This window comes from Spea bombifrons, chromosome 8 (genome assembly GCF_027358695.1).
Source record: "Spea bombifrons isolate aSpeBom1 chromosome 8, aSpeBom1.2.pri, whole genome shotgun sequence".
In the NCBI taxonomy this organism is placed as follows: Eukaryota; Metazoa; Chordata; class Amphibia; order Anura; family Pelobatidae; genus Spea; species Spea bombifrons.
In genome coordinates, this window is record NC_071094.1 from 9346570 (window position 1) to 9361030 (window position 14461).

A 14461-nucleotide genomic window follows, 5' to 3' on the forward strand; every position below is an offset into this window, starting at 1 on the left:
TATTTGATACCTAGAAAAGTGTGGCTATTTCACCAAAAGGCATAGTTTTTTTCAGGAAGATAAGGAAATAATGAGCTTGGTGACAAACACCGCGCAGTGTAATGGAATGTAAATAAGGGTTAGTCAGTCTGGCCTCCTTTTAGGCTAACGGTGACCGTGGCAACAAGAAACTGGTAACAAGAAAGTTTCTGTATACAGGGAGGGCCAGCTACAGGCTGTAATCCAATGCGGAGTTTTAAAGGAGATTTAATACATTAAACGTTTTCCATTTATGCAGCAATGTGGAAAAATCCATCAGAATATTTTGCCGCAGCCACCGTGAAGTATTTCGAGCGGCACAAAGGAGAGGTTGGTGTATTTTTGCCTTATTTTGTATGAATTTGTTATGTCACAATTAACTGATTCTTCATTTAACCTGTAACTTTTTGTTTATTTCCATTTGGCCCATTTAAATGGACGCTACCAAGCCGGCATATACAATTTAATGCATCTGTTTGGTCCATTTCAATCTCCTTGTGGTCCCAAAAATTAAAGGGTAAAAAAGAAACTTTAATTTTAAAACGAAATCTACTATTACGAGCTTGTAGAAAATGAAGATTTCTTTCCTTTTTAAAATGTATTTTGCATCCAATGGTGTATACCATGTCGGCTGTTATCTTTTACAATAAAGCACCCACATATAGCTTAGCACTGTACAAACATTTAATTAATGTATTAAAATACAACTTTAGACATATGGGGAAAAGATACAGTATTTAAGTCACAAACTGTCTGTTTATGGCAATAGTACTATAAGCAAAATATACAGAAGAAACATATGAATATAGTAATTTTGCACCAATATCTGCCAGAATTTTGATGATTAGATGCCCCCACCCTCTTATAATTCCATCATATATGACAAATGTTTACAACAGGGGGCTACATTACATTTTGTCTCTTTAAATGATCTCCTATTAATGGGGCCATTGATCACCCTCAACTACGATGATCTGAGAATGATCTTAAAGTACTTAAACCTAGTAATTGTAGCCATGGGTCCGGTGGCTCTGGTCATTTCTTTAGTACAGGGGTAAGATCATTGAAATAACCCTTCCACAGAGAGACTGTACTAGAAACAAAATGGCCCTGAAAATACTTCTGACTTTGGTTCCCTAGGATGAGATTAAAGAAGTACAATTTGGACCTTGGATGCACAGTCGGACCACGCACATTTAACATGTAATCTCACAAGAGCAGCAGGGCTCTCTTGGATCCTTTTGTACCAGTTTGTTATGGGTGTGATTTTAAATGTATCCTACCGACTGTGATTGTAAAGCGCTATGGGATCTGCTGGCCCTATATAAGTAAATGTAATGTAATTAGTAAATAAGCCCTGGTTATTGTCTTCTAGGTTAATTCCTGTGCGATATCACCAGACTGTAAGCTCATTCTGACCTGCTCTGATGACAGTCGGATCCACTTATGGGACGCAAAGAGCGGATCACTCCAATGCAAAGTGACGGGACACACAGGTGAGATCCTCACTCTCCCCCATCTAATATTCAGGTTGGCTTCCCCTAGTAATACAATAACAAGTAACAAGTAATACAATAAATAATAATAACAATAATAATAAAAATATTATTATTATTATTATATGTCTGGGATTTGTTTTTCCTAATTGATTTATCACCATAATTCTCATCACATATTATTGCTTATGTCCCACTACAGGGCCAGTAAAATCTTGCTGCTTCTCTCCTGACTGCTCCCTTTTTGCCAGCTCATCCCATGATTGCACTGTGCGGATATGGAAAGTGGACACAGCAGAGTGTCTTCATGTGCTAAAGGGTATGCGTGAGTCACATGGTCGTCCATAAAGGTGCAATAAATGTAATATGTATTTAACATTGCTAAGTACATTCTTTCTCTTAACTTAATTCTTAGCCCCCCCTCCCCACACATCTCCATAAATATTGATGGTACCCCTGGGATATAAATATATAATCTGACAGCACGTAAGAGCCATATGGCATATTTAGCTTTAATTTTGTTCTTACCTGCTATAAGCATAAAACCTTACTTGGCCCTCGGCCTTGCATTATGTTCAGGGTGGTTTGATGCCTATGCCATACATGTTTAAATACCCTCGGCTTCTCTACCTCTGCCACTTCTGCTTGAAGGCATCTTCTCAGTGAATGCAGCCTTACATCTAAGCCTCTGAAGTTCTAATTTTAGACTATTGTCCTATCTGTTTACCTCCATTTAAGTAAACTTCCCACTATTTAACATCTAAACATATAAGGTACAAAAATGCCCTGAAAAAAGCATTAATGTGGAATGTCATCAATATATCCTCACCATGTTCTCGCCTCTCTACATGTTTGACATATTTTCTGGTTCCTGTCTTATCCGATCTGCATATTTTTAGAACATAATGATTTATGCTGCATCTGTTTCATCTCCCCAAAAGTCTCCTTAATATATTATCTCTACACAATTGATTTAAAAAAAAAGCTTTAATTTCACACTTAACATCTGTTCACCATCTTTCAGACCATTCTAAGTGTGTTGAGACTGTTTGCTTCAGCCCGGATTCTGTGTATCTGCTGTCTGCAGGCTGGGATCGGTTTGCCATACTGTGGAACGTGCAGGTAAAACATGATTTTCAGGCAAATTTTAACTTCAATGCATTTGTCTTGGTGAGTGATCACAAGCAATTGGATAAAAATTAAGAACTTACTTTAATACTAATGTCACACTTGCTCAACAGCATGGACAGCATTTGAAGACATTTGTAGGGCATCAAGATGCCATCCAGTGCAGTGCTTTCTCAAAGAATGGATCTTACATAGTAAGTCTGTGTCCCGGCTATAATGCTTTAGGGCTGGTATATAAATCCACTTGCCCATCAGCTATATATATGGGCAAACCTTACAGATGTCCGCTACGGAGAAATCAGTTCCGGTGCTCCTTGCTAACAATGCGTTAAAAGTTACTGAAGCTACACAGAAAACTGGCAAAATCCAGTATTAGATCTAAGACAGATACATGTTTTTGAGTGGATTGTTTTTAGGAGGAGTGATTGTCCAGCAGGTCGAATTTTTATCATGATATTTTGGCAGGTTGTTTTGGTAGGATAATGAAGTTGGGAAAGGTGTGCGTAGTATCACATTGGATAATCTTCTTTACAGGCCACCGGATCCTGGGATTACACTGTTAGAGTATGGAGTTTGCAAAATGATGGAATGGACAGAATTCTGAAAGGACACAAGGGCAACGTCAGCTGCTTGTGCTTCTCTGTGTCTGGGATGCTGGTACGGTAATTCTGAGCTACTGACACCCATGTGCCATATAGACAACAATGTAGGACTTAATGTCATGTAAGACAAATTCTGTAAGGAAAGATTACTGATCTTGTAACATTTGTTTTAAAGGTTTGAGATATTAGATAATCTTGTTTTCCCATTTTTGCTCAGATCTCCCTGCCTAATGGTCATTGAGCGATCAGTAAGCAGGTCAAGTACATATGTGTAACAATTGTCATTTAGCAAACTGTCCCAGCTGTAAATACAGTTTTGCATTTTCTGTTGAAATACCCTGGCACCTCAGACCCATAGATTAGGATATAATTCATGCACACATCATTATTCCTCTATTTATAGTGCCAATAATGTATGCAGCACTCCTTACAATACATATATTCAAGGGGCCCTACAAAACTAGATTACAGACAAACTGATACATTAGGTAAAGAGTGTATTGCTCGCAAGCTTACTATTCAGGTAGTATGCATTGTTCACTTATTTCTCACCTAACCACTTTACTACATTCTATGCCAAATTCAACAGCGAAACAGTAATTCTGATTGAGTCGTGTTTTTCTTGGTACACCAGGCTTCTGGTTCTTGGGACAAAAGTATTCGTGTGTGGAACCCACGCACCGGCTCCCTTATCTTCCTACTAAAAGGACACACTGGGTGGTTGAGGAGCATGTCTTTTTCTCGGGATGGCATCCTGCTGGCATCCGCAGGACATGATAAGATGGTAAATATAGTTCGAAGAAGTATACAACCGCACGATCCAACAGACTCTAGTATACAGCATTCAGTATAGCAAAGATGACCATATAAGATAAATTATCTACATAGCCATGTTTTTACTACCTTAGTTCACTATAAGCCATGCTCACAGCCCGGAAATTGCTTGGTCCAATAACTCATGCAGTCGGGCCATATATTTAGTGTCTCAATTTAATACAGCCTTAACCATGACACAAACTGCCTGTTGAACACGCTAGTGACCCAGGCAATGACATGGGCCAAGAAGCACTCTGCAAAGTTCAAGGGACCTGCATTTACTTTAGTTGTCTCATTCTGAAATATCCAACACATCGGTTTCTTTTTATGTACACATATAGGGCATAAGGAAGGGAGGAAAAATTGCAGTTTTATATAATTATTATATAGTTAATATCTTAACATTTTGTAAATATAGGTAAAGCTCTGGGACTGTGGACATGGAAAGTGCATCAAGAGCTTGAGAGTAAGACATTTACATCTACTTTGAAAATACTGTAATTAAAATGTAAATCAGGGAAAACCCAGCCCGTGAACAATAATGCTAGATTCTTACGCAGTCGATAAAGCTTGTGTAAAAGGGATTAGCTTTTTTGATCTAATCTACCTCCCCTTCTAAAAATCTTCCGTTTTACCTCTATAAGATTATAACTTTTCCATACAAGCTGCTCTACAAACCCCGCAATCTGCGTTAAGTTGGGGAAAATGTGGACAGGTGCATTGATTTCTTAGCCCAAATAGGAGTGTGTCATTTGTATTAATTATCGATGTCATTTTTCTATTTAAGGCAATGATCGATGTGGTACATGCATGTACCTTTTCTGCAGAAGGGACCCTCTTGTTAACTGGAGCCACTGGATTCACAAGGATTAATGGAAAATGAAATGAGCATTAGCCTTGTTGCTCTGGAATTTCTGACAATGGAGTATAAAATCTCCTGAATCAATGTTCTACAGCAGGAAGAAAACCAGAGCGGCATCAAAAAGCCTGTATTATAGAAAAACATTGCAGTACTGCAGATGCAGCACTCAGCCAAAGTGGAGAAAGCCAAACTATTTGTCATAAAAAAGGTTTCTATAGTGTTATAAAAAAATTGCACATTGTGGTCTTAAGCCCCCTTTTTTTTTTTTTTTTTTAAGATTTAACCCTATTTTGTGGGGTGCTAGTGTTCACTATACTCTGTTGTACCCATTCCTATTTTATTTTAATAAACATTAGCAGAGTAAGCCTTTGTCCATGTGATGGCAAACATTGGGCCACACATTACCAAGCTTGCGACAAAGTTTAATGGTGACATCTTGTGATTGTAATGTCTAATATCACAGCTGATACCATTTCCTTAGAGCCAACGTCGGCAAGATAAAGCTCTCACCGAGACCCAAATATTCCAAGCCAACGTTTACCAAAGCTTGCTCCTTGAATGAGACTGGATATGTACAGATCTAATAGTAAACCACTGGCTAAAGTGTCAATATTCTGGATTACAGGGCTTGCCATTTGGCTACTTTAGGATTTTACCGATTTTAAGAGGGGAAAAAAATGCAACAAACAATTTCTGAGTAAACCAAAGTTTTATTCAGTGCATGGCACTTATGCCTTGACGGCAAACTTGCGAATGGAATACAGACGCTCTTTTCTTTGCTGTTTCCTGGTCCGCAGAGACTCTTCGTGCTTGTTCAGCCGTCGTCTGAGGGCCCTGGTCTTCTTTGGCCTCAGGTCCAAAGGCTTGTACTTCTTACCCTGTTACGAAAACAATTTTGGAAACTTCACCAGTGGCCGCAAAAACGTGTTTCAGCAATAAGCGTTTTCAACAAGCTGCAAGCTTTTCATTTTTCAGTTTACTCTGAAAGCGATTGCTTGGTACTCCAGATCAGAATTGGATCACCACAAATGAAATCTGTGGGGCTCAACAAGTTTGTTTAGGTTGCAGTACGTTCCCAAAGATTCTTCTTATACTATTACAAGATTCTTAAGCAAGAGCTATCAGTCCATTAGTTGCTTTGGGTCTAAAGCCCTTTTCTCACTCCTTAAAAAGGACCACACAATTAGCTCTCTTTAGGCTTTTAACTGCTGGAGCAGTGCACTACTGAACCCTGATTAAAAGCAAGCCAGAATACTTTGGAAGGCTTGGATTTGATTTTATATCCTTAAATATGTAAAACTGCTCACAGCAGACAACACGTACGTACCCTTCACTAGCACAACACGCAAGCAACATAATCTTGGCCTATATATTTGCTTTTCAAATGGTCAGAATAATGTATAGGTGAAGATGCAAGCACTAAAGTGGTATCCTCTCAAAGCCAGATGCAGTGCGTCAAAGCAAAAGCGCTGTCACTCTTTTTTTCCCTTGTATGAGAGGATGCGTGCACTTTATACAAACGTTGGCAATACCAAGCTATTCCCGTTTCTCCTGCCCTACATAACAGCACTACTCACCTTGTAAAATTTTCTCAGATTTTCCTTTTGGGTCTGGTTGATCACAGTCAGGACTCTGGCGATGGACTTTCGCACAACGCGGCTGTGGGGGGCAAAAAAAACAATTTCCCAATCAAGTACAGCTCTTTAAAATAAAGAACATGCAAGCGCCACTCGTCAACTGGAAGCTTTGCCTTGTTATTTTTGCTCAAACTATAACATCTATAATACACCTAGTGCTAATTATAAAGGTATCATGGAAGCTTAATTCCACAGCTGGAAACATAGCTTTAAGTTATATCTCCTTGTGGCGAGAGGGGGTCAAGGCAGCCAACAAGCGTATATGCATCATTTCATGACATACTACTAAAGTGTTTCCATTTTGCACTCACATTTTAAGACAACTTAATTGGTAAACATAACTATGAAACCCAGTGACTGGAAGAAAAAAAAAACTAGAACCATTAGAGGGCTGCATTTTGTTGCAAACATAAGCAACACATCGAGCTTTATGAGCAGATACTCACATTTTGGACAGCTTGGATGCAGCACCTCCAGTCACCTTGGCTACTCTCAACTGGGAAAGTTCCACTTTGAGGTCATCCAGCTGTTTAAGCAGCTCTTCCTTTTTCTTACCGCGCAGGTCTCGGGCCTTGATCTTTGCCTGAGAGGGGAATAAAAACCAGCATTGATTAACATCAAATCTACTGTGCAGTATAGGGAGGCAGCAGACCTGTCTTAAGAGGATAACTATGCAGCTGTCAAAAGTACCAGATGTACAGATCAATAAATACTTTGATAAGTTGGGTTTCTAAGCAGCATGTACATCTATAGCCTTTGCACTTGCATCTGAAACAGTGTAGGACAAAACATTTTTAGAATTGTACATTCAATAGCAGTCTAGCCAGCCCAAGCCTATAGATCACTAGATATCGTGAACACTTTTAAGGACTACCTACAAGTCACTTACTCCAAAGTCTCACTAAGTGCCAAATAGAAGAACTATGGAGCATCCAGATCTAGTTTATGGCATCTCTTTCTAAGGGATAGGGCTCCATGGAAGATGTCTGCAAAGGCTAACTTTGGGGTAAACTACAAACATCACATCTCAACAAGGCCTTAACACAGATCTACTGCACAACATAAGCTGTTTAACAGCATAAACCTTCTGCATGAACGTGGACCTGCTTATGGGTGGAAAATTGTACAGCATACAGCAAGGGTTACTTTAAGCGCTATTCCTATGGTTACAGTAGCAGCTTTATACACAACCCTGCAGATCGCCACAGGAAAACTTTGTGCTAAAAGCACACACCATAAACCACTAAGACAGCCCCATTCCCTGATCTTCCGCTCAAACATACGGCTCTGGCACAGAACGCGCATATAGCATAGCATATACGCACAGAACAAGTCGGTTTATACACTCAGCCTCGCCTATTGCACAGCAACTCGAGATACATCAATATGACGTAACCTAATGCCCCGGTAAGTAGCGAATAATACACACGCAGCACAGCGGCCACGGCTTCGGTCCACACAGGCCTCAGGAAGCGGAGGGGGAAATAGATGTTATTTATCGGGCCACTTAAACCAAAACAACACACAATACCGGCCCCGACACGTCCCCCTACGCCTCATCTGTCTCTCCTTAGTGAATATGGGGTGTATAATAAAAGCAGTTAGGAGGATGGAAACAGATTTTCCAAGACAGCCATACTTCACTCACCATTTTCACCGCTGGCTGCTAGAGGAAAGGGAGGGGTCAGCCGTCTACCGAGCTCTTCCGGGTGACGGACGCGACCAAGTTAACAATCGAAGGGGTGGGTTGCTAAGCAATTCGAGTTGCTCATATAGTACGTTCCAAGTAGGGTATTAATTAGAGGGGCCTGAAACAATAGTATTTCTTCATCTATACTATAGTACCAGAGGTATTTTATCCGGGTGTAGGAGGATATGGGGTTATTGTATTAGAGCACAATGGTTACGGCCGTATTAAATATAGCAGATTCCACAGGAAACAAGGAATTGGAATTGAAACTCATTTAAAGTCTTCGATGTACTATGTTTCGTGTTTATGTTAGATCTGCTTTGGAAGACCAGAGGATTTTTACGTCTGTTTCCTTAATACTTCTGTTTCATAAATATGGTGTTTATTTTGACATATACAGCTATAATCTTCAGGGAAATGTTTGTATTTCCACAACGATGACACCATTTTCGATCTCTGGTACACCCGCTTTTGAGGGCTATAACTACCATTTTACTTTACTGAGAGGGTGATAGGTATGTGGAGAAGTCTGTCATCAGAAGCGGCAGAGAGTTATACCGTGATGGAATTCAAACATGCGCGGGATAGGCATAAAGTTCCTGAATCTAAGACAAGACCAAGGACTGATACAGACCTGAGTCTTTAGATCAGGATAAAGTAGGAAGTGTAGATGGCTGAATGGCTCTTATCGACAGGGTGATCAGAGACGCTGAAACGAGTGGGGCGGTCAGCCTTGTGCTGCGGCTTGACTTTCATAAAATCCCTGACATGTATGGATTGAAAATACAATTAGGGAATTTTGTTAACGTTGTGATGTAACTGTGATGGCCCTGGGTTAATAGTTGCCGGCTGTGGTAGTTATTGTCTGAATTCTGTATGTCCCAGTATATGTGTGATTTTTGTTGTGCTTTTGTTCTCCCCTCATGTGTTACCCTGTCCATGTGCCACATGTCCTGCCCACGGACTTTAACCCCTCGTAGCCCGGACATCATCGACCCAACCGCAGCACTATTGTACCCAACAGGGGAGATACCCAACAGGTGGTGGGGGTACGGACCAGGGGTGGTTCGGAGATTCCCGGCTGCTTGGGGCTGCCAGGAGAGTGGAGATCAGCCGGCACGTTTATTGCACGTCGGCTATCTCGCGGTCCGTCCCGGGGAAACGTTGAACGGCTGCCGCTCAGGGTCCCTTCGGCCAATCACGTCACTTTTTGGACAGGATATCCTCAGGACCCCGAGCTATCCATCGGTACCCCGAGATCACTGCTGCTCCTTCTGGATCACCCCGGAAATCACGGTTTAATGCTGTACGGACATTGCGGGGCTCGTGGCCTAAGTGTGTGCCGGACTGTCTGGGCTGGGCGGGAAGATGTGGACATGATTTTTGGTTTGTTTCCCACCTAACCTGCATATAAGCCTGTGTGTTTCCCAAATTAAGAGTTCCTGTTTTACCTCACTACGAGTTCTGTCAGTAGAGCGCTGTATTGCTATACTTCGGTATGTAACAGTGCCACTGAGTGCTACGATCACTTACTGTGTTTCAGGACAATAGCCTAGAAGATTGTAACAGTTGTGGCAACTGAGAATGTTGATATAGTGGCTGTTACTGAGACATGGTATAATGAGAAAAATGACTGGGACATATCAATACCGGGGTACTCCTTATATAGAAAAGACAGAAAGGGCAAGTAAGGGGGAGGGGTGGCCCTATATGTGAAAAATAACATAAAATCTAACTTAATACAAGTTGGTGAGGAGAATATAGAGTCGGTTTGGGTTACAGTACAATTTGGCAAAAGTAAAGTAACTCGCATAGGTGTGATTTATAGACCCCTAGGACAAGTAGAAGAACTAGATAATCTACTAGTGGATGAAATAGCTAGAATGACAGTGAAGGGGGATGTTATAATCATGGGTGACTTTAATCTCCCTGATGTGAACTGGAAAACGAAAGTAGCTGGTTGTACCAGGAGTGCGGATATTCTAAACTCCTTACTGGGATTATCTTTAAAACAGGTAGTTGAGGAACCAACTTGTAAGGAGGCCATATTGGATTTAGTGTTCTACAGATATTTCTGTAGGTGAAAGTTTGGGATCTAGTGATCATCAGTCTGGTTTAATATATGAACAGTGACTGAGTCACACCACACAAAAACAAAAGTTTTAGATTTTAGAAAAGCTGACTTTTCTAAAATGAGAAAATGTATAGAGGAGCCATTATCAGACTGGCACAATTTAAATGGCGTTCAGGAGAAATGGGATTTTGTAAAAGCTGTATTATTGAAGATAACAGAAAATTGTATTAGGCTGGTCAGTAAGAGTAAAAAATTAAGGAAACCGCTGTGGTACTCTGCAGAAGTGGCCAAAATCGTGAAAGACAAGAAGCTAGCCTTTAGTAGATACAAAAATACCCAAAGTGAGGAAGATAGACAGATCTATAAAATTAGGCAGAAAGAGGCAAATAAAGTTATAAGAACTGCCAAATCACAGGCAGAAGAACGAATTGCCCTCTCAGTAAAAAATGGAGATAAAACATTTTTTAGATATATATAAATGTGAAAAGGAAAGTTAAACAAGGATTAGTTAGACTAAAAACAAAAGGAATAAATGTAGAAGAGGATAAAGGTTTAGCTGACTGCCTCAATGAATATTTCTGTTCAGTTTTTACAGATGAAAATGAGGGAATGGGACCTCAGCTGGGAAAATAGACTGAATCATTTGAAATATGTGAGTTTATCGAGGCGGAGGTTCTACTTCAGTTGTCTAAGGTAAAGACAAATAAGTCGATGGGGCCTGATGGGATACACCCCAAGTATATTAACTGATATATTTAACGAATCATTGGTAACGGGAGTTGTCCCTGGGGATTGGAAAGTAGCGAATGTTGTGCCCATTCACAAAAAAGGCAGTAGGGAGGAGTCGGGCAACTACAGGCCAGTTAGTCTTACATCTGTAGTGGGGAAATTAATGGAAACCATGTTAAAGGAAAGGATTGTTGAACATCTGAAGTCACATGGGTTTCAAGATCAAAAACAACATGGGTTTTCCTCAGGAAGATCTTGCCAAACAAATCTTATTGATTTTTTTTATTGGGTGACTAAAGTAATTGATCAAGGTGGTGCAGTAGACATTGCGTATCTGGATTTCAGTAAGGCCTTTGACACTGTCCCACATGCAATCTCTGGGTTTAGATCCCAATGTTGTTGAATGGATTAAGGAGTGGCTGAGTGACAGACAACAGAGGGTTGTAGTGAATGACGTATATTCAGAACAAGGTCTTGTAACCAGTGGGATACCTCAGGGATCTGTACTTGGACCCATTCTCTTTAATATTTTTATTAGTGATATTGCAGATGGACTTGATGGAAAGGTATGTTTATTTGCTGACGACACAAAAATTTGCAACAGGGTTGATGTTCCTGGAGGAAGAAGCAAAATGGCAAACGATCTAGGAAAACTGGAAAAATGGTCAGAGCTGTGGCAATTGGCATTTAATGTAGATAAATGCAAAGTAATGCACCTGGGGAATAAAAACCCAAGGGCAGAGTATAGAATATTTGGTACTGTCCTAACCTCAACGTGTGAGGAAAGGGATTTAGGGGTAATTATTTCTGAGGATTTAAAGGTAGGCAGGCAATGCAGTAGAGCAGCAGGTAATGCTAGCAGAATGCTTGGTTGTATAGCGAGAGGTATTAGCAGTAGAGAGAGGGAAGTGCTCATGCCGTTGTACAGATCACTGGTGAGACCTCACTTGGAGTATTGTGTACAGTACTGGAGACCGTATCTCCAGAAGGATATAGAAATGTTGGAGAAAGTGCAGAGAAGGGCTACTAAAATGGTTTATGGATTACAAGATAAACCTTACCAAGACAGGTTAAAGGATCTTAACCTATATAGCCTGGAAAAAAGACGGGACAGGGGGGATATGATAGAAACATTTAAATACTTAAAGGGAATCAACAAGGTAAAGGAAGAGAGTTTATTTAAAAGGAGAAATACTACCACAACAAGAGGACACAAGCATAAACTAGAGGGGCAAAGGTTTAATGGTAACATCAGAAAATATTACTTTACGGAAAGGGTAGTGGACGCATGGAATAGCCTCCCAGCAGAAGTGGTAGATGTTAATACAGTAAAGTCATTTAAGCAAGCATGGGATAGGCATAAGGCCAAGCTAGATATAGGATAAGGGCAAGTACTAAAGGAAAGTACTCAGAGGTTGGGCAGACTGGATGAGCCTACTGGTTCTTATCTGCCGTCACTTTCTATGTTTCTATGTTTAAGATACATGAATAATTAGATTGAAAATATATTCCATAACTGTAGATTCCTGAGACCAGTCGGCTGCTCTAAGGATGTCCTCTGATCTACAATCTGAGTTAAAGGCTTTAGATGTAGTGGCTCGTTGAAATTGAGAGGCATCAATTCTAGCTAAATGCATCAGCCAACAAACCCATCCAGTAGCCTTGGACACCGGAGCGAAAGGTTAATGGAAAGAAATGTAACTGACTCGAGTCAGTCCTAGATGCATAAACTTGTAAACAGTGAACCACACAAAGCTTGTGATTATTTGGAAATTAAGGGTAGAAAATAGATGTGCATGGCGTGCAAAATCAATTCGGACAAAATTTTCTTTTTGTTTTTGCCACATTTGTTTTTGGGCAACCAATTTTGTTTTCCGGACTTTTTTTATTCAGGACAACATTCGGGGGCGCTCCCAAAAGGGGAGGTCTCTGACACCTTCTGGACTCCCCTTTCATTATAGAAATATTTTAAAAAAGGTTCCCCCAGACTAAGGATGGTCAAAGAGGTGCAGCAGTAGTAGTAGAGCACTGGGCCTGAGCAGGCAGACACTGGCAGATGATAGGCACATGCAGCCCTGTGGAGCAGGACTGGATTTCCCCAATATTATATATTATAATGCCAGGTTTTGTCACCAATACTTATTTATCAAATAGTACCACTGTTGTCTTCTGGGACCTGATTGTCCATAGGCCTCTGGGTATCATTACAAATGGTGGAAAGGCATTATTTCTTGTTAATGCCCAGTTCTGGAGAAAGGTGGCAGACTGCATTGAGTTTTGACCTTCAACTGAAGGTAGTTGACAATTTACACAACATGCAAAAAGGTCAATGTCTAAAGGTCCCCATGGATGTAGAATCTGTTGGAAAATTGTCTGGTGTGGCTGTAGTTAGTTAAATATTTGGAACACCAATATGTGATTGTATTGGAAAGTTCCGGAATGTATCCGCAATCCAAGCAGAAATGCCAAAAATACTTCGCCAATTCTGCCAGATCTTGATTTAATGCTGATATATTGTCCATTCTTAATAAAACCTACCAATTCACTTTGTCCGCAGTGAAAGTTTTTAGGGCGAAAGAAGCTGCTGAAAGTTCCAGACAAGTGATATGAAGATGTCTTTCTTCTTGGGACCATCTGCCTCCTGTCAATGAGTGACCATAGCATGCACCCCAACAAAAGCGACTCGCATCTGCTTCCGTGATCATATAACGGGTTAGGCCGAAATTGGCATTGCCGTTCCAAGCTTGGACGTGTCTGAACCACCACAGAAGTTCTTCCTTTGCATCAATAAATGAATGAGATCTCTGTGTTGTAGGCCTCCCTTGAGATGTTTGGCTTTCAAACATTGAAGAGCTCTGTAATAAAGAGGTTCCGGGAAGTAGATGCTGGCAGAAAGTTTGTTTTCAGGAGAAATATTTTGTTTATTTTCGACGAAATTCCTCCGTCTTCATATTTGACGAAATTTGTCCAACATTTTCGTCTTCAGAAATCCCATATGTTTGTCCGATTGCCATGGAAACAAGAAACTCATAGAAGAATCGAGAGTTTAAGATCAATGGATGGAAGAAAGAGGGCCCAAATTAGCTTAGAGTTACAGGGTTAAGGATAATAGTGCACTGGTTAAATTATCTTAAATTATTTAATGATCTTAATTAAATCAAAACTAGAGTCTTAGACATTGTGAGAAATGGCAGGATGAGGCTGACTTAGTCTCACACATAAGAATCACACTCTGTAAAATGCTCAGATATAGCACAAAGCTATAATTATACAAGTGACCACAGGCTACACTACTAGGTACTACTTTTAGCCTGATGTAAAAGTAAAGTGTGTGGCCACATGGATCCAGCAGGGGGCAGCACTCCCTATGACAGCCAGAGCCAGTTTCACATCCCAGTCTGGTCTTTTT

At 40.5% G+C, this 14461-nt stretch overlaps 2 protein-coding genes and 1 long non-coding RNA gene across 3 annotated transcripts; 2 read left to right on the top strand and 1 right to left on the bottom strand.

Annotated features, from left to right (window-relative positions):
• The first annotated feature begins 214 nt into the window (after positions 1-214).
• WDR38 (WD repeat domain 38) lies at positions 215-5293 on the top strand. Its single transcript, XM_053472936.1, has 9 exons — positions 215-348; positions 1394-1514; positions 1717-1833; positions 2539-2636; positions 2756-2836; positions 3177-3299; positions 3879-4028; positions 4479-4526; positions 4848-5293. The coding sequence occupies exons 1-9, from the start codon at positions 280-282 to the stop codon at positions 4941-4943; spliced, it is 903 nt and encodes a 300-aa protein (XP_053328911.1). The 5' UTR covers positions 215-279; the 3' UTR covers positions 4944-5293.
• A 319-nt stretch (positions 5294-5612) lies between these two features.
• RPL35 (ribosomal protein L35) lies at positions 5613-8277 on the bottom strand. The gene is made up of 4 exons (XM_053472937.1): positions 8208-8277; positions 7006-7142; positions 6500-6581; positions 5613-5800 (listed from the first exon to the last, which is right to left on the bottom strand). The coding sequence occupies exons 1-4, from the start codon at positions 8208-8210 to the stop codon at positions 5651-5653; spliced, it is 372 nt and encodes a 123-aa protein (XP_053328912.1). The 5' UTR covers positions 8211-8277; the 3' UTR covers positions 5613-5650.
• Positions 8278-11732: 3455 nt separating this feature from the next.
• On the top strand, positions 11733-12211 carry LOC128503469 (uncharacterized). The gene is made up of 2 exons (XR_008355244.1): positions 11733-11901; positions 11957-12211. It is a non-coding gene; the product is annotated as an uncharacterized LOC128503469 (long non-coding RNA).
• Positions 12212-14461: the final 2250 nt, after the last annotated feature.

Excerpts from the sequence above, each read along its gene's own strand:
- WDR38 (XM_053472936.1), top strand. The coding sequence starts at position 280 with ATGTGGAAAAATCCATCAGAATATTTTGCCGCAGCCACCGTGAAGTAT. Across the intron at positions 1,515-1,716 it reads CAAAGTGACGGGACACACAG|GGCCAGTAAAATCTTGCTGC; the intron begins GTGAGATCCTCA and ends GTCCCACTACAG. Across the intron at positions 4,029-4,478 it reads CCGCAGGACATGATAAGATG|GTAAAGCTCTGGGACTGTGG; the intron begins GTAAATATAGTT and ends TTGTAAATATAG.
- RPL35 (XM_053472937.1), bottom strand. Across the intron at positions 6,582-7,005 it reads GCATCCAAGCTGTCCAAAAT|CCGCGTTGTGCGAAAGTCCA; the intron begins GTGAGTATCTGC and ends TGCCCCCCACAG. Across the intron at positions 5,801-6,499 it reads ATCTGAGAAAATTTTACAAG|GGTAAGAAGTACAAGCCTTT; the intron begins GTGAGTAGTGCT and ends TTTTCGTAACAG.